The sequence below is a fragment of the Oppia nitens genome, unplaced genomic scaffold, assembly GCF_028296485.1.
Source record: "Oppia nitens isolate AA-2021 unplaced genomic scaffold, nextdenovo-longstitch-racon4-pilon3 scaffold23_pilon_pilon_pilon, whole genome shotgun sequence".
Lineage (NCBI taxonomy): Eukaryota > Metazoa > Arthropoda > Arachnida > Sarcoptiformes > Oppiidae > Oppia > Oppia nitens.
This window is the reverse complement of record NW_026533203.1, coordinates 524,120-540,894: the sequence shown is the minus strand read 5'-3', so window position 1 is coordinate 540,894 and position 16,775 is coordinate 524,120. Positions and strand designations below refer to the sequence as shown.

Genomic DNA, 16,775 nt, shown 5'->3' with positions numbered 1-16,775 from the left:
TTCATATAAAGTAAATATTAATAGTTTATGAAAATATAGGTAAAGCGTTTTGATTCCAACAGTCAGTCCAACGATATTTCAAAAAGTTTTCATTTAAATGATTGCGGAATGACTTCAAGTCTTTGCTTTCTTCAGGAAAATTCTCAAAAAGTTTTAACAAATGATCGCATAATTGATGACTAGTCTTAAATAACAAACCATTGGTTTTATTAATTACCAACTCATCGATACTATAAATGTTAGAAATAACAGTAAATACAAAAATTTAAAAATAAAAAAAATTATGTTTCGGCAAATAAATACAAACCAATCGTAATCAAAGGCACAGACAGGTAGACAACAGCCAAACATGTCTACCACTTTCATCGGTAAATCAAAATTACTGGAAGACTTATGAAGGCATATACCGAGATCAGCACTGGCGACGAGTGTTGGATAGTCCTGTGCTGTCAACCAAAGAAATATCACTTTAACTGACTTAAAGTCTTTGTCGGCAATTTTTCTTTTATAAAATTCTTTAAGCGGACCTTTTCCAGTGACAGCACATATTAATTGCGGTAATTTATTTGACTTTTTAGCACAATTATCGTAGAGTTCCAGTGCTTCAAACAAAATATTAAAGTCTTCATCTTCTGTCCAACTCGTGCTACTCATTATAAATACCGGTCGATTGGTATTCAACGATATTTTATCAGTTATTGTATCATATTTTGTAAAAATGGTTTCATTTTCATCACTTCCCATAAACTCATTGTATTCTGTTTTTAATTTCTGAATTAAATTATGTTTTTCTGTCAAAGAAATGGTCCGAAAGATATCAGGCGGTCTGTCGTATAAAACGGTTGATCTATACATAAAAATATATACAATTAATTACCAGTAAATAAAAAATTAAAGCAAAAACTAATCTATGAATTAATATAAACCTAATGTTGTATTTAATCTTCAAATCATTCTTTAATGCTTTTGTTACACAAAAATTGTGATCAGATTTGGTGCCAAAGTAGCTCTCAAACCATTTACATGTCTTAACCAGTATATGATTGTCACCCAATGTTAGTCCTAATATAGTAAATCCATAATTATGCCAATCAATAACAAAAACAGAGCCACGAAGTCGACAAACAATCCAAATGATGGCCAGAGTTGGAACAGATGGCGGGTTCTGATTATTAACACTTGTATTAAACAATTACAACTAAACTATAAATAATTTGTGAACAATCACCTGAACTAATATATAATCAGATTTTGTTAAAGACATTAAACAATACAAAAGTATTATCGACTGCCACAAGACTTTCGATGCATAGACAAGAAGTTTAGGCAAATCTTTAAAAACAAGCAAAAGATTTAATGATTAAATCACTCAAAAACATCAAATCTCTTCATACTATTAAAACATTGAGGAATTTGTCTCATATAATGACAATCAATGTTATCATTAGTGATAATCTCTTGATGTGGTTTTGAACCTAATGGTAGTCAACAACAAATCATTAACCATTACTTCAATTGACATCACATTTGTGTCCAAACCTTCAAATCCGATCAAATCGACGGCCAAACCATTTTGAGCTAAAGATATCGAGTGGTATTGCATTCGTGGACTTCGGCCGATATCACCTAAAACACAGACACAGACGCGTCTTCTGGGATCTGAAGAACTCATTGTTTTGTTGGTGTTTTCGGTGATGACATCGATGTCAACAAAACTAAAGACACGTGAAATGTGATGAAAAACTAAATTTCAAAACATATGACTTATTATTAATAATTTATATAAATATTATATTAATAATAAACACAACAATAATAACAACAAAAACGTCAATTTGTTGTGTTTTGAGAGCTAATTGTCGATCATATGATTGACCAAACATTTGATGGTTTGTTATGTCTTGTAGTGACTGTTGATGTCAGCCGACGACTCTGGTGTTGACGCCGGCAGTAATGCCAGCGATGACAGTATCGGTATGTCGTTGGCCTCATCGGTCAGTGACTACGACAGGGATGAGTTCAATGACAATGCCGTTGACATCGCTGTCATTGATAATAATATCAATCGTGACAATGAAGACAACAATGGCAACAACCAAAGCGTATGATTAATATCTTTAAATATTTTATATCATATTTACATAAAATTGAGTTATTGTTTTGATTTAAATATTTATTTAAAATCAATGTCCAGGACTTTGAGTTCAGAATGATTGTGTCTTCTTCACCATCAACTTCTTCAATACCAGCTATGGCTTCAGTGGCGTCAACATCTGTAGAGACGTCAACGTCATCACATTTGTTGCCATCAAGTAGTCATCACTATCCATATGATAGTCTTTGTCTGCCATCCTCTTCACATAACAACCGAATGGTTCCGATGTTTGACAATCAATCAGAACATTCTTCTGTCGATTATAAGAGTGACAATAATGTCCAAGTTTTCAATGATTTAAATTATAATAGTGAAGAACAACACGATTTGAAACCAAAAATGAGATCAATTAGACCTAAAAGTCATGATATAAAACGCAAACATATCTCAAAAGATATAACAGGTCTTCAGTAAACAACTTATCAATAGTTTACTAATTGAATGAATTTTTATTTGATATAATAGGCGAACGACTATTGAGAAGATCTGCAAATTGTAATGATATTGAAACAGTTCGGCGATTGCTTGACGAAGGTATAGATCCAGTGTCTTGTGATGAACGCAGTCGAACTGCTCTTCATTTTGCCGCCTGTAAGGGAAACACACAAATAGGTATTATCTCATAAAAAAGTCAAACTAAGAATGTCTTCAATTTTACTGTAATTCTTAAATAATTGTTTTTTTGTGAACTTTTAAGCGCAACTGCTCTTAGAAAAGGGCGCGAATCCGAACCAAAAGGACGCCATTGGTAACACACCTCTTCATTTGGCCGCCTGTACTAACAATATACAAGTGATTACATTACTGTTGAGCGCCGGAACCGATATCCACTCTTTGGACAACTCTGGCCGAACACCACTACATTTGGCGCAATCGAAACTCAAATTGATTCAATCGATGCAACGATCAGACTCTACCATCAATTCAAAGCACCTGAAGAATGAGGTGATGCAAGTGCTAGAAATGATGTCCATATATTGGCACCGGTCGGGCAAAAATGCAGAACTCGAACTCCTCACCACATTCACCAATCGATTACATTTGTCTCAAACTAGTGAAGAGGTTTGTATATATCTATTAATTTTTCAGTAAATTTAATCAATTTATTGAATGATTTGTTTGAAATAAAAGGTTGGAACAGATGTGTCTGATTTGTTGACCAGTTTGTCTCATCTCTCACTTTGACTTAACGCCGAATTAAATTCATTTAAATTTTTTTATCTCATTATTCATTAAATTTTTAAAATAAATTTAATTAAATATTTTATTTATCAATTTATCAGCAAATACTTTTGTTTGCATTGTTAAAATTATGCAATTATTTAATAATTTTATACCATATTGTATTAAATAATAATAAACTATCTCTAGTTTAAAATCATATTTATAATAGTAAACTAACAACAGTGTGGTTTTATTGAATAGAAAAATATTTTATTGAAAAATAATTGTATCAATAATTTCCAAAATAAATGCTAAAAGATTACATTAAATGTCATTTTAATAATTTTTATTCATCTTTGAAATTTGCGGCTCTTTTCTCAGTAAATGCTTTCATGCCTTCAGATCTGTCATTCTGTTGATTCATAGAACCGGTAGTTATAATCAATTAATAATGAAATTATATGTAATAATGACTTACAGTTGCAAATGTCGAGTGAAATAACCGTTTTTCAGTAGCCAACCCCTGCTTTAAAGTTGTCTCATAAGCTATTTTTTTAAATCAATAAAAAAATTATTATTTTCATAAGCTATTGGTTATGATTTAATAGTCCAAACCGTTATTAACAGATTCTTTGCAAATGGCATTAATTATCTTTGAATTCTTTGAGATTCTTTCACCTAATTTGATGGCTTCCTCAACAACTTTGTCTGTTGGAAACACTTTACTAACTATTCCTTTAAAATATAATTTAAATAATTTAATTAAAATATAATTTAAATAATTTAATTAAAATATAATAATTAAAAAATGTTTCAAATATTTAAAGCGATGTCACTGTTACCCCAATTTGCGGCGTCTTGAGCAGTGATCTGTTGACCGGTTAAAACCATTTCCATAGTCCGTGATTTGCCAATAACTTTGGCTAATCTTTGTGTTCCGCCGGCACCTAATAATATCGATTATATTTATGACAAAATATCAACAAATCTAATGCAAATTTCCACACCTGGAATGGTTCCGATAAGAATCTCCGGCTGACCAAACTTGGCATTGTCTCCGGCATACACTATGTCACACATGAGAGCCAATTCACAACCTCCGCCTAACTATTCAGTTATATGACATTCAGTTTTACTAAACTTTCTTTTCTCTAATGAACTCACGGCGTATCCATTAACTGCTGCTATAACTGGCTTTAGAGATCGGGACACACGATCCCAATGACTCAAGAAGTTGGTTGTGAAACAGTCTTTAAAAGATTTGTCAACCATTTCCTTAATGTCAGCACCGGCTAAGTTAATATATAAATAAATAGTTGTTAAATGATAATATATGGTATAATTCATATTAAATTAATATGAAAACCTGCGAACGCTTTTTCACTTCCGGTCAAAACAATGGCACCAATTTGAGAGTCGGCCTCAAACTCATCCATAGCTTTGGACACCTCATGCATGAGTCCATCGCATAACGCATTCAAAGCTTTCGGTCGATTCAATTGAATATAACCGATGTTTTGTTTCTCTCCCTTTACTCCAACATTGATATGAGTGTAGGCTTACGATTATAACAGTAATAATCATTAAATTATTTATTTTATGATAATAAGTGCACAATAATAAAAATCTTATTTTTAACAAATTATTTTATAAAATGGTAAATAGACTATCCATTTAAAGCTATCTAACTATTTTTTTATCGATATCGGGGAATAAACTCATATTAAATTAGTAAATATTTTACCTGTGATTTGTCGTTATTAATTTAGTTAAATCAACTTTTGCATAATTATTGAGAAAAATCCGTTTATTTTACACAATTTAAACGGAAAATTTTAATAATATCTAAGATTAATAGATTAATTTTGTTAATTATAAAGAGATACCTAAATGTATAACAAAATAATGTCATCATATAATAGATAATCACAAAAAAACATTATATGATTTGTTATTAAATAAATATTCTTGTCTTACAACTGATGATATTGAACGCAGTTTTTTCATATTATAAATTGATTTTAAATAAAAACATTACATTTTACTAAAAATGATTATGCTAATATATTAAAATATATAATATAATAAACAACAAAAAGTTTTAAAAAATAATTATTAAAACTTAAATAAAAATAATTAAATTTTAACTAATTATTTGCTTATTTGTTACTAACTTTTTAGTAACTTTGAATGGATAACATAATAATAAATAATTAAAATACATTTGTGTGTATATATTGAATAACACCATTCAATAATGTTATTTATTTTATTGGTTTCTAAAATATTTATTATTATGTAATGGTTTAATAAAAATAAAATAAGTTAAAAAATACTTTAAAATCACAATTACTAATAGATTTCAAAAAAATAATTTTATATTTGTTAATAAATTTGTCTTTTAAAATAATTATAAACATTTAAACTGATTAATATCCTAAAAATTATTTCAATACATTTCAATTATCTAAACAAATATTTTTTTAATATCCAAATTTGATTTGATTGAATCAAATAAAAATTTATAGTTATTTATAATTACAAAATACAATATTTATTATGAAGTCCAAACTGATCAATATTGACCTAGTTTATTTTATAATTTAATTATATAACTATAATAATTAGAAATATGAAATTAAAAAGTAATTTATTTGATGGTATAATGAATTTAAATAAAAATAAAACTTTTATTTGCAAATACCTGTCGTCGATAGTAATCTCATTTGTTTTGAGACAATGTATAAACATTTGAGATGTCTTGTAGTGATCATTGTTTGGATTAATTGTCAATAACTGGACTCAATTTAATTAGAAATCAATTCAATCAAAAATCACTGAAAATTTGGTTAAATGTAAGTAAATATGTGTTTAAACACTACAAACAATAAGAGTATTAAAGTCCTAAAGTGAGTCTCCCTTTAAATCTCATTATTCAATACAAGTGTGTATTGAAAGTCCAAAATAGGAGGAGTTATACCATATGTCTGATAGACATCAACGACAAGTCTATAATAAATTTATTTTATAAATTATTTGCCAAATTTATCATTAAATTTATTGATAATTTTTGTTAATTATAATTTAAAGTATTTTTTATTTATTTAGAAACATATTATTACATAAAAAAGTATTAAATAAAAGATGAATTAATCCTAAGTTTATAGTGAAGTGTTGTAGACCTCTATATGTCTATTGAAAGAGTTGTTGTTTAGTGAATGCAATCGAAAGCAGTGTTTGTTTGCAATCTTGACGTTAGTGTTGACACACATTGTATACAATATATTGAGTGTTGTATTGAATGATAGTTTGATGTCAACGACAATGACTGCAATCAATGGTCACAACAACCGACTCTTGTTTTACGGTTTCAATCAAGACATGGGTTGCTTTGCATGCGGTCTTCACAACGGCTTTCGGGTCTATAATGCGGATCCCATTAAGGAAAAGGAGAAACAAGGTTTGCCAATGACTTGATGTCATATTTGCTGACCATTTGAATGACCGCAGACTTCGGAAACGGTGGTATCGGGTTTGTCGAGATGTTGTTCCGTTGCAATTATCTGGCATTAGTAGGTGGCGGCAAAAATCCACAGTTTTCCACCAAAAAAGGCATTTTATCACACATTATATAACACTATAAACTATTCCGTCAATTATAATATGATTGTCTTTAACCAGTGATGGTATGGGACGACCTCAAGAAAAAACACGTCATTGAACTCGAGTTTCAATCAGATGTCAAAGCAGTTCGTTTACGTCGAGACAAGTATTGCAGTGATTGTGTTGTCATTTATTAGCCAAAGATTGTCTCAAATAACCAATTTTTTTGCAGAATTGTTGTCGTCTTAGAAAATATGATAAAAGTTTATACATTTACTCAAAATCCACAACAACTTAATGTGTTTGAGACCTGTAATAATCCAAGAGGTGAACAATTGATGTCTTATTGTTTACACAATTAATAATGTTGTGATTTATTATAGGTCTTTGCGTTTTGTGTCCAAATAGTAATAACTCAATGTTGGCCTTTCCGTCGCGTAAGACCGGACACATTCAAATGGTCGACTTAGCGGTTAGATATTAATGTCAATGTTTATATACCGGTTCTAATCAATTATGATATTCAGAATTCTAATAAACAAATAGATGTGTTCGCACACGAGGGTCCACTCAGTTGCCTTTCATTGAATCTTTCGGGTACACGACTGGCCACTGCATCAGAAAAGGGAACTTTAATCCGTATATTTGATACCTCTAACGGAACACTTCTTAACGAATTGAGAAGAGGCGCCAATACAGCTAACATATATTGGTTTGTTTTATGACCTATTGTTGTGTTAATTTAAAATTATTTATTTGTTTTGAATATTACCGATAGTATTAATTTTAATTCGGATTCATCGTTGCTATGCGTGTCCTCAGATCACGGGACGATTCATATATTTGCTGCCGAAGATTGCAAGAAAAATAAACAGTCGAGGTTTACAACAATTGACTTAAATGTGTTTATGTAAATGATTTTATTGAACTAATTGTAATAAATTTTAACCATAAGTTTGGCGTCGGCATCGTTTCTTCCTAAGTATTTCAGCTCAAAGTGGAGTTTTTCCCGATTTCAACTGCCGGTTAACGCACATTGTATTTGTGCCTTTGGTGCCGAACCAAACTCAGTGATTGGTTTGTTTATATTAATTTTAATTTTTATAAAAATAATTTATTAAATATTTGTTTATTACTTTAATTATAGTGATCTGTGCTGACGGTAGTTATTATAAATTTTTATTTAACTCAAAGGGCGAGTGTACTACTGATATATGCGTCAAATTTCTGGAAATGACTGACGATGAATCCACTTGAAGATACCATTGATTTAAAAGTATTTAAAAATAATACCAACAAAAATGTATATTTTGTGCCTTTTTGTAAATTGTCATAAATTTCATAAAATATTACAAATCATTGTTTAGTAAATTAATATATCAATATACAGTATATTAATATACAGTACTATAGTATATACAGTAAAATATATAACTATTACCGGTACTATAAAATTTAAGTTAAAAATGTATAAATTACTGATTTTAGATAAATTGATTGATTTTAATCATTAAAATAATTGATTCATTTATTTAATTGTTTGTTATTTACAATAATTTACTTTAAATGATTGTATTTAATACTACTGTAAATTTATAACAAATATTGAAAAATGTGTAGTAATTGACAGTTAAATGACATTACATTACAGTATTTTATTAATACATTTAAACGTAAGTAACGTATTATATGTTATGAGAAATGCATTAAATATAAGTCAATGTGTTTTCAATTGATTTACTGATATTTTTACAGAAAAGTTGTGTCCATTTGAGTGATTGATAGCCAATATGTTTAAGAAGTAAGTTATATATTGTCACCAATTAATGTCAATCAATCAACTAATGTCTTATCATTTGATGTCAGGTTTGATGAATCCAACGTTTCCGGTGTCACACAACTCAAGTCGTCTGTTCAAAAGGCAATTAAAAACAAAATAGTGGATCAGTTCCCTAATATCAGTGACTATATCGATGAGATATTGCCTAAGAAGGAGGCCATTAAAACATTGAAATGGTATTATAATTTGAAAGTTTATTATCAATATTATTCTTGAGATTAATTGATTGACTCATTAAATGTGTTTGTCTACAGTCACGAACATATTGAGGTAGTTATTGGACCAAATGGTGATCATCTATTCTTCAGACAGAGAGATGGTCTATATATTCCTACATTGAAATTGATTCAAAAATGTAAGCAATTGATTGATTAATCAATTAAGTGGTGAAATAAAATAATTGTTTTTATGACTGGATGTTTCATTAGATCCATTCATATGTCCCCTTATGCAGGTAGACAAGGGTGCCATCACTTTTGTCTTGAGCGGTGCTAATATCATGTGTCCGGGACTTACATCTAAAGGAGCTATAATGACACCCGACCTACCCGTTGACTCTGTGGTCACTGTGATCGCCGAAAGTAAACAACACGCACTTTCTATGGGAATCTTAAAAATGTCAACAAATGATATGTAAGTTATTTCTTATTTTTATATAATAATTATATATTGGTTTGTATTTAATAATAAAGAGCTAAAATCAATCGGGGAATTGCCATCGAAAATGTCCACTTCTTAAATGATGGCCTCTGGAGATTAAAAGCTTATAAATAATAGCTATTTTAGGATAGTTTTTACAATAATTTTTTTGTATTTAAATGGTTTCGGTTTTTATTTTATTAATAAATAATTTGCTTAAATTGATAAATATTACAATATTTAAAATTTCTAAGTCATTATACAATTGTATTTAAAAAAACAAACAAACATTGCGTTTATAATTGATTTACTGTAAATTCATATTAAGGTAATGTATGCTCGTATTTATGCGTAACTTACGGTAAGTGCCGGCACTACCGACAGTCACTCATAATTATAAATGTCATAATTTGAGTCAAATAGTTAATAACTTTTTGATATTTACTAATATGTTTAAAATAGTCGATATACAGTATTATAAATTTATGCAATTATATAGTCGATTGTATACCAAATTATAACATTATATTATATTAGGCATAAACTTAGGCCAATGGCGCTCTAATGTCATTATTTGCATTTAAACACATATTTGTTGTACACATTTAAAACTTAACATTTAATTTAGTCATAAGCTTTAGGTGAGTGACAGTCACCTAAGGTCTTCACATTTGTTTTGTTGTGAAAACCTATTTATCAAATCTTGTAAATCTTTGGTAAAAAGTCATACAATCAGTCAACAAATACAAACAATATTCATATATAAAAAGTGGACTAAAATGTGAAAATGTGCCCAAAAACAGAGCACTTTAAGTGAATTAATAAATATGTGAATATAAAAACCGGTCTTTAATTATAACATAAGCACCGGCTTTATTGTATACACAAATGAATTAAATCAATAAGCAATTCAAAGCGTATGCTCAATGACTTCAAAACATATACTATATATTCATTCATCAATAACAGACCCTTTCTTACAAATGGATGGATTAAGTCGTAACTGAGTTCACATGTTCGCTGCTTTTTGTTGGATCAACTAAAGAATAAAAGGTTTATTATTAATGATTAATAACGGTTACAATAGTGGTCACAAAAACAATACAAATTTAAACAATGGGTTATACCTTTGCTTTATCAGTTGAGCCGATCCTGCGATCACTTGCATTGCTATTGGGATAATCGCGGGACACAACGCACAGGAATTCTGCCTGTTCTTCATAATTATAATTTGATCCAATATTAATCAACTGTTCAAACTTCCAGCCATCAGATAGAGTGGATACAACATGTGTCAGCTCATCCTCATGGCATTGGAGGACACGATAAACATGTTTGCGACTATTGTCCACTTTTTTATTGTTATTGCGTTCAGTGATTCTTTGCTTTAATAACTTTATTAATTCTGTTATGTTGTAAAACTCTGCTTCTTCTAAGACTCCTAATGTTAAGAAGTGGACACAATTTGTAATCAATTATCAATTAAATTCATTCATTCAAACCTTCTTCAGACAAGTCCTTATCAATGATAAGCTTTCCGTGTCTTAAGTAATTAAGAATAGGTCCGAAATAAGACGGATCTCTATCTATAAGATAAGCTCCCGTTTCGTCCTATTATTGATACAATTAATCAATTAATGAAAATTATTTATTCAAACAAATTGTAAATACTTTATCACTGTTGAGGTCGTGGTCTTCCTGACAGAGTCTATAAAGAAATGAGTTCTGATCTCTGCATAAAGTGATTCTTGTGGTCATAAAGTGAGTACCGCCGACATTCAATTTGATCCATTGATTGGACCGCTTCTCATGTGTTAATCGTGGCGATTGTGTCGGTATGTGTGGTAATGAACTGGTCGTCTCATTAATAACAGAAGAAGTTATGGATATATTATTAGTGGCCATCGATTGACACCAATCAACACAACTATCACTTTAATACCAAATAAATGTTAACAATCAATGAGTTAATAATCTAATGATTACTCATATAAACAATGATATCACTAATCAATACAAAAACAATCCAAACATTAATTGTTTCATTCAATTGATATTTGATTCAAACAAATGAGTCATTAATTGAATGGCAATCAAAACATTCACTCAATTTGAGTCACTTTTGTTTACATGCAATCAATTTGACTGATGAGTCAATACAGTCAGTCCTCAATATAATTCAAAATCAATTAATTATTTGTTTCACTTATTGTTGATATTCTGTATATAAAGTATACCAATAATTATATTTACATTATATTTAGATAAATTCAATCAATAATTAATTTATTGTTTGTAATTATAATGTTATATAATTTAAAATTTATATATTAATACTGTAATATCGATATTGTATTTTAGATGATATACTATCACATAATAACTGGGATTTGTCTGTAGTATTGTACAGGTATTTGCATTTATAAGACAAACATATAATTTACAGTATAATAATAAATGTGCATGTTCAATTATATAATTAAACAATTATAAATTGACCATTTAATTAATTAATCATTTAATTGTTTTAAAACATTTTATATAAATTAAATGTTGATGGTCAATTTAATTATAAATTAATTAGTATGCATTTGTTAGTGTATTTAATTTAATTTAATTTAATTTAATTTTTTTATTTGTATTTAAAATTAATTACAGAATAATCGATATGTTTGCCGACAATCCTATAAAATAATAACAATTTAGTGATTAATTAAAAGCGATTTTATGAACAATTGACGCCATTTTATGTTAAAAATATAGTCATAAATAACACAAATATATTTGAAAACCCTTTTATCAAAAATATATTGAAAAATAACTTTTATTTGAATACAAACTAAACGTAATTTCTAAACAAATTTATTGAATCCGACATTTGTTTTACACATCTGATCTTAACTTCAGTTGAAATCAAAATAAGAAGTTCAGAGATAATTGTCTGAAGCGATGGCCGCAAAACGTATCACCAAATCAGCCATAGATTGGGCCAAATTCAATGAAGTGGTTCCCAAAGCTGAGAAACAGCTATTCAATCAATTCAAAGCCAAGTCCGATGGTTACCTTCGAAGGTCATAATAAGTTGCAATTAATTGTCTCATTGATTGATTGATCACTAAATTGAATGCTAATTGTATTTAACAACAGAATGCTATCCTATCCCGAAACGGCTCCGACCATTGATTGGGCCTATTATAAGAAAAATGTCATCAATAAGACAGTCGTCGATCAACTGGAGAGTACATACAAAGCACTGTCTATTACTTACCCGAAGGACACAGTGTCGGAACAGATCGATGGACAGGAAAGAGAAAATGATAAAGAAGTGCAAGAATTCATTGAGTCTTCAAAGCGGACTCAGACAGAGGCTCAAAAAATGGTGAGACATTGTCTTAAATGAATGATAATTTTGTTAACTATTTTGATCATCAATTTGATGGACAGTACAACAAATTTGATGTAATGCTTGATGTAAAAGACATGTCGATCGAGGAATTTGCGCTAACATTCCCCGATTGGGAAGTTCGACAAACTGTGCGTCCGTCGTGGTGGCCACACGAAGAAACTACACCCGGACTCACACAACAAGAAAGAGATGAAATCACTAAACTTGATGGACGTCCGCATTCACTCATTTAGACATTCAGTCAATTATATTAATTCAAAAATGATTATACAGTATAACTGTTGAGTATATATGAGATCCAAATTAGAAACTTTTGTTTAAAACTTTATTTAAATTTTAAGATTTGATTTATAGATTTAGAATAAATTAAAATTAGGTTTTAATAAATTATATGAAATTTAAAAAACATTTTAATGAATTGCCTTATCTTTAAATTATTTGTAATCACATTTTATTATCAAAATAGTTGTCATATTCATTGATTTGTGTCTTCATATCAATGACTTTATGCCTTAAATCACTATCAGTTGGATTGAAATCTTTATATTCATTAAGTCTGGTATTAATATCATTCAAACGTTTCTTTAACTCAACATTACTTTGTTTGATGTCTTCAAGTGATTCATGTCTTAAATTAGCGGTGAAACCGATCTTTGAAAGAATAGACTCTTTAGTCTTAACTGATGTATAATACTCTTTAAGTTTAGTTGAATAAAAGCGAATCTTCTCAGAAATGGTCGACTCGAAGAACTCTTCGCGCTTCAGCTCGCGATTGATTTCATTGAGTTTGTCTTCAAATGATCTGTTTTTGGTCTTCATGTTTGACAAACTCTTTTGCATTAATTCATTGGTTCGCTTCAATTCATACTTATTGGTCATCAATTGAAGTTTATCGGCAATTATCACCCATTCATCCATTGATGACAAGTTGTTGCCATTGATATCAAACAAAACTAATGCTTTTGATATGAGATCCAAATATATTTGACAATCACTTCTTAATGAATGATCAATGCATTTGTCGTTTTGTGTAATTATCGATACGAGTGGTAACTCATTGACCAAATCGTCGCTTATTTGACTGAACAATGTCTTTAAAATTGTCTTCTTCTCCATTGAAGTCATTTATGTCAATATATGGACACAATTAATGACAAATCATTGACAATCACATCAACAATACATTCAATGCCTTATTGTTTAAGTTTTAGCGCCAATAGTGTTGACACACGTTATGAATATATCATATGATTTGTAAAAAACATTACAATATTACAGTCAAACCTATTATTTAATAATCAAAACATTATTTACATAAAATTAATTATTTTTATTTAGAGTTTTTGAATAATAAATGTTTATTTTATTAACAATTTAAATAAAATAATATCTAATTTAATTAAATTTAATAAATTTATAAAAATATATATAAATAAACTTTTTTGTTGTATAGTATATATAATGTGAGTTAGAGTTGACTCAATTTATTAATATTTGAGTCATTCATTGAATTGACGTAAAGATAAGTAAACACTGAGTGTTGAGTAATAATGTATTAATCAATTGATTATATATTTAATACTCATTTGAAATACATATTCAATGAATTGATTGTTTGAATTCAGTGTTTATATAACTAAACGACTCTTTTGTTTGTCAACTCATTGAACCAATTGATCAGTTGTCCGACAAAAGCCGTAATGTCTTCAATGACTACTTAACCACAATAATGATTGCATCACAAGAATCACCCGAATCTTCCTCAACGTCTTCATACTCTTCAGCCAAAACAACACCAAAGTGTTCGCCACTTAATAAGGCAGAGCTCAAGAAGTCAGATGATCGGCAAACTAGTGATAATAATGACTATACGGACAATGGACTGACCAGCGGTCACAAGAAATCTAATGTTGCAAACAAAAGGAGTTCAAGCGATGGCGCAATGTTTGTCATCAATGATTCATCTCTTGATGGCACTAAAGATTGCGCTAATAATCATCAAAGAAGTAGATCTGATTGCGACGATTTAATTAAAGCCACCAAACAACGTATGACCGAAAAGTTTAACCAATTGGAGGAAGAATCGGGACTTAAGTTATGGTCAAATTCTTCTTCAAAAGAAACCAAAGAAAAAACTGATCAAACATTAAATGAATCTTCAGAATTATCTCAAGATCTTCTCAACAGTTTGACTCTCTCTGAGGTCAAAGAACAGGCGTATCAAAGGATGCGTTCAGAGTTGAGTAGAGCTCAGAACGAACTCAAACTTCGCGACGAAGAAGTTGCAAAACTGAGTCGTATTAGAGCTGAAGTCGAGTCAGAATTAGAGGATCTGACGGCCAGTTTGTTCGCTGAAGCGAATGATATGGTATATAAGGCCAATGTTTTGAGGAGTAGGGCTCAGAAAGAGCTTTACGAAGCAAACCTTAAGATTGATGTCTTGCAGGCAGAAGTACAGGCACTCAAAATGCTTGTCTTGACATCGACGCCATCCAACCATCGATCTGTTCGGACAAATGGTGTCAAACCAATCAAACCTAAAACTAATGATTTTGCCAAAAAGTCTCCGAGTAATTATGAACTCGGAGGCAGTGCTGCCGATAAATTAGATTCAATCGCACAAAACGGTGTCAACACTTTTGGCCAAACCGACAAAGACGACTCAATGTTGTCACAAGAAGTCGGTGAAGTGGATCCAGTTTTTCACGAAGAGTTTCTTCAATGGAAAAAATGCCCAAATTTTGAAGCAATGAATAGTGATTTTATGAAAAGAATTTACGACGAAGAGATTTATCCGGTTTTTAATTTTAAAGACAAAGATTTAACAGCTCGTGTTTTGCGAACCATTGAAGACAATACAATTACCATTGAAGCGATGGCAGATAAATCGTCTTTTCCTAAACGCTGTGCACTGTTAGATGCGCCCCGAAGTTGTAAATATCGTATGAAAATCGATGACAACTGGTATAACATATCAGAATTGTGTCGAAACAGAATTATAGCCGTTTGTGATTTGTTTTGTTATTTACGATACATTGAGAGAGGACTCGTTAAGAGTAGCTTTCATGAGGTTTACTGGCAAGTGATTCGGCGCCGCCGTAACATTGCTCTGTCCAAACTCGGCTTCTCTACCATTTAAATAACATAATATTTTTATTGTCATATTTTAATGACAAATGTTTGTATTCAAAGTATAGATTTATTTATATAATGGCTATTACTGTAGTTATTTGCTATTTAATAATTTAGAAGAAAAAAGTTAGTTCCGTAATTAATACCAGTGAAAATAATAATTATTTTATTAGTTTTTATTTATTTTTTGTTTAAATCACAATAGTTATTTGACTTATCAATTTTAACTTTACAATAAGGGCGTATATTTTATTTACTTTAATTATGAGAATTTTATTTACCGATTCTATTGTGCAAACTATTTAATAAAAATTTTACGTTTAAATATATATTAATTAAAACATAATAGTTTGCAATTGCTGTCAAAATTATTATAAATGCTATTGGCCTTATGTAAATGGTATCATAAATATTACACAATTAAGTTAACTTGAGCAAATATATTTATATATATACTACTGTAAATATACCAATAGGTATATGGTATATAAATTTTAATATAAATCTATATATTGATCAAATTTTAAATATATTATTGGTACAAAAAAATAATTACATATAAATGAATGAACTTAATTGTAATTATATAGGAATACTCTTATTTGTTTGTAATTGTATTAATTTATTTCAATGAATTTAGTAAAACTTTGTTATATATACCAAATACAAAGTGTGAATATATTATAATATGTAATATAATTGACACATTTAGGTATATTTATGAATAAATTTAATTATTGTTATTGTTGTTGAAATATTTTATTTTATTGTAAATCTTTGATTATAAATAAATTGCTAATTAAGTGTTAAATCTGAATTAATCTTTTTTTCTTGTA

The 16,775-nt window shown here is 29.3% G+C and overlaps 8 protein-coding genes across 8 annotated transcripts; 5 read left to right on the top strand and 3 right to left on the bottom strand.

Moving 5' to 3' along the window:
• Positions 1-25: 25 nt before the first annotated feature.
• On the bottom strand, positions 26-1,763 carry LOC128953751 (chitobiosyldiphosphodolichol beta-mannosyltransferase-like). The gene is made up of 6 exons (XM_054299271.1): positions 1,540-1,763; positions 1,395-1,475; positions 1,229-1,332; positions 927-1,165; positions 308-847; positions 26-230 (listed from the first exon to the last, which is right to left on the bottom strand). The coding sequence occupies exons 1-6, from the start codon at positions 1,670-1,672 to the stop codon at positions 26-28; spliced, it is 1,302 nt and encodes a 433-aa protein (XP_054155246.1). The 5' UTR covers positions 1,673-1,763.
• Positions 1,764-1,823: 60 nt separating this feature from the next.
• On the top strand, positions 1,824-3,361 carry LOC128953638 (ankyrin repeat domain-containing protein 54-like). Its single transcript, XM_054299143.1, has 5 exons — positions 1,824-2,102; positions 2,195-2,558; positions 2,621-2,767; positions 2,853-3,217; positions 3,287-3,361. Exons 1-5 carry the CDS (start codon positions 1,917-1,919, stop codon positions 3,338-3,340), a joined length of 1,116 nt encoding a protein of 371 aa, XP_054155118.1. The 5' UTR covers positions 1,824-1,916; the 3' UTR covers positions 3,341-3,361.
• Positions 3,362-3,573: 212 nt separating this feature from the next.
• Positions 3,574-6,263, bottom strand: LOC128953855 (enoyl-CoA hydratase, mitochondrial-like). The gene is made up of 8 exons (XM_054299379.1): positions 6,024-6,263; positions 4,686-4,877; positions 4,484-4,611; positions 4,327-4,426; positions 4,162-4,266; positions 3,935-4,054; positions 3,798-3,865; positions 3,574-3,731 (listed from the first exon to the last, which is right to left on the bottom strand). Exons 1-8 carry the CDS (start codon positions 6,091-6,093, stop codon positions 3,666-3,668), a joined length of 849 nt encoding a protein of 282 aa, XP_054155354.1. The 5' UTR covers positions 6,094-6,263; the 3' UTR covers positions 3,574-3,665.
• Positions 6,264-6,479: 216 nt separating this feature from the next.
• Positions 6,480-8,329, top strand: LOC128953627 (WD repeat domain phosphoinositide-interacting protein 3-like). Its single transcript, XM_054299131.1, has 9 exons — positions 6,480-6,779; positions 6,830-6,931; positions 7,001-7,088; positions 7,155-7,249; positions 7,306-7,394; positions 7,450-7,634; positions 7,701-7,802; positions 7,878-7,999; positions 8,070-8,329. The coding sequence occupies exons 1-9, from the start codon at positions 6,632-6,634 to the stop codon at positions 8,177-8,179; spliced, it is 1,041 nt and encodes a 346-aa protein (XP_054155106.1). The 5' UTR covers positions 6,480-6,631; the 3' UTR covers positions 8,180-8,329.
• Positions 8,330-8,566: 237 nt separating this feature from the next.
• LOC128953632 (malignant T-cell-amplified sequence 1-like) lies at positions 8,567-9,616 on the top strand. The gene is made up of 6 exons (XM_054299137.1): positions 8,567-8,595; positions 8,678-8,723; positions 8,789-8,938; positions 9,017-9,117; positions 9,191-9,395; positions 9,455-9,616. The coding sequence occupies exons 2-6, from the start codon at positions 8,713-8,715 to the stop codon at positions 9,534-9,536; spliced, it is 549 nt and encodes a 182-aa protein (XP_054155112.1). The 5' UTR covers positions 8,567-8,595; positions 8,678-8,712; the 3' UTR covers positions 9,537-9,616.
• An 83-nt stretch (positions 9,617-9,699) lies between these two features.
• On the bottom strand, positions 9,700-11,667 carry LOC128953630 (BTB/POZ domain-containing protein KCTD5-like). Its single transcript, XM_054299135.1, has 4 exons — positions 11,073-11,667; positions 10,904-11,012; positions 10,529-10,842; positions 9,700-10,440 (listed from the first exon to the last, which is right to left on the bottom strand). The coding sequence occupies exons 1-4, from the start codon at positions 11,304-11,306 to the stop codon at positions 10,411-10,413; spliced, it is 687 nt and encodes a 228-aa protein (XP_054155110.1). The 5' UTR covers positions 11,307-11,667; the 3' UTR covers positions 9,700-10,410.
• A 507-nt stretch (positions 11,668-12,174) lies between these two features.
• LOC128953631 (ATP synthase subunit d, mitochondrial-like) lies at positions 12,175-13,130 on the top strand. Its single transcript, XM_054299136.1, has 3 exons — positions 12,175-12,472; positions 12,549-12,780; positions 12,846-13,130. The coding sequence occupies exons 1-3, from the start codon at positions 12,351-12,353 to the stop codon at positions 13,038-13,040; spliced, it is 549 nt and encodes a 182-aa protein (XP_054155111.1). The 5' UTR covers positions 12,175-12,350; the 3' UTR covers positions 13,041-13,130.
• A 1,215-nt stretch (positions 13,131-14,345) lies between these two features.
• Positions 14,346-16,242, top strand: LOC128953626 (guanine nucleotide exchange factor for Rab-3A-like). Its single transcript, XM_054299130.1, has one exon. The coding sequence runs from the start codon at positions 14,537-14,539 to the stop codon at positions 15,944-15,946; it is 1,410 nt and encodes a 469-aa protein (XP_054155105.1). The 5' UTR covers positions 14,346-14,536; the 3' UTR covers positions 15,947-16,242.
• The last annotated feature ends 533 nt before the right edge of the window (positions 16,243-16,775 follow it).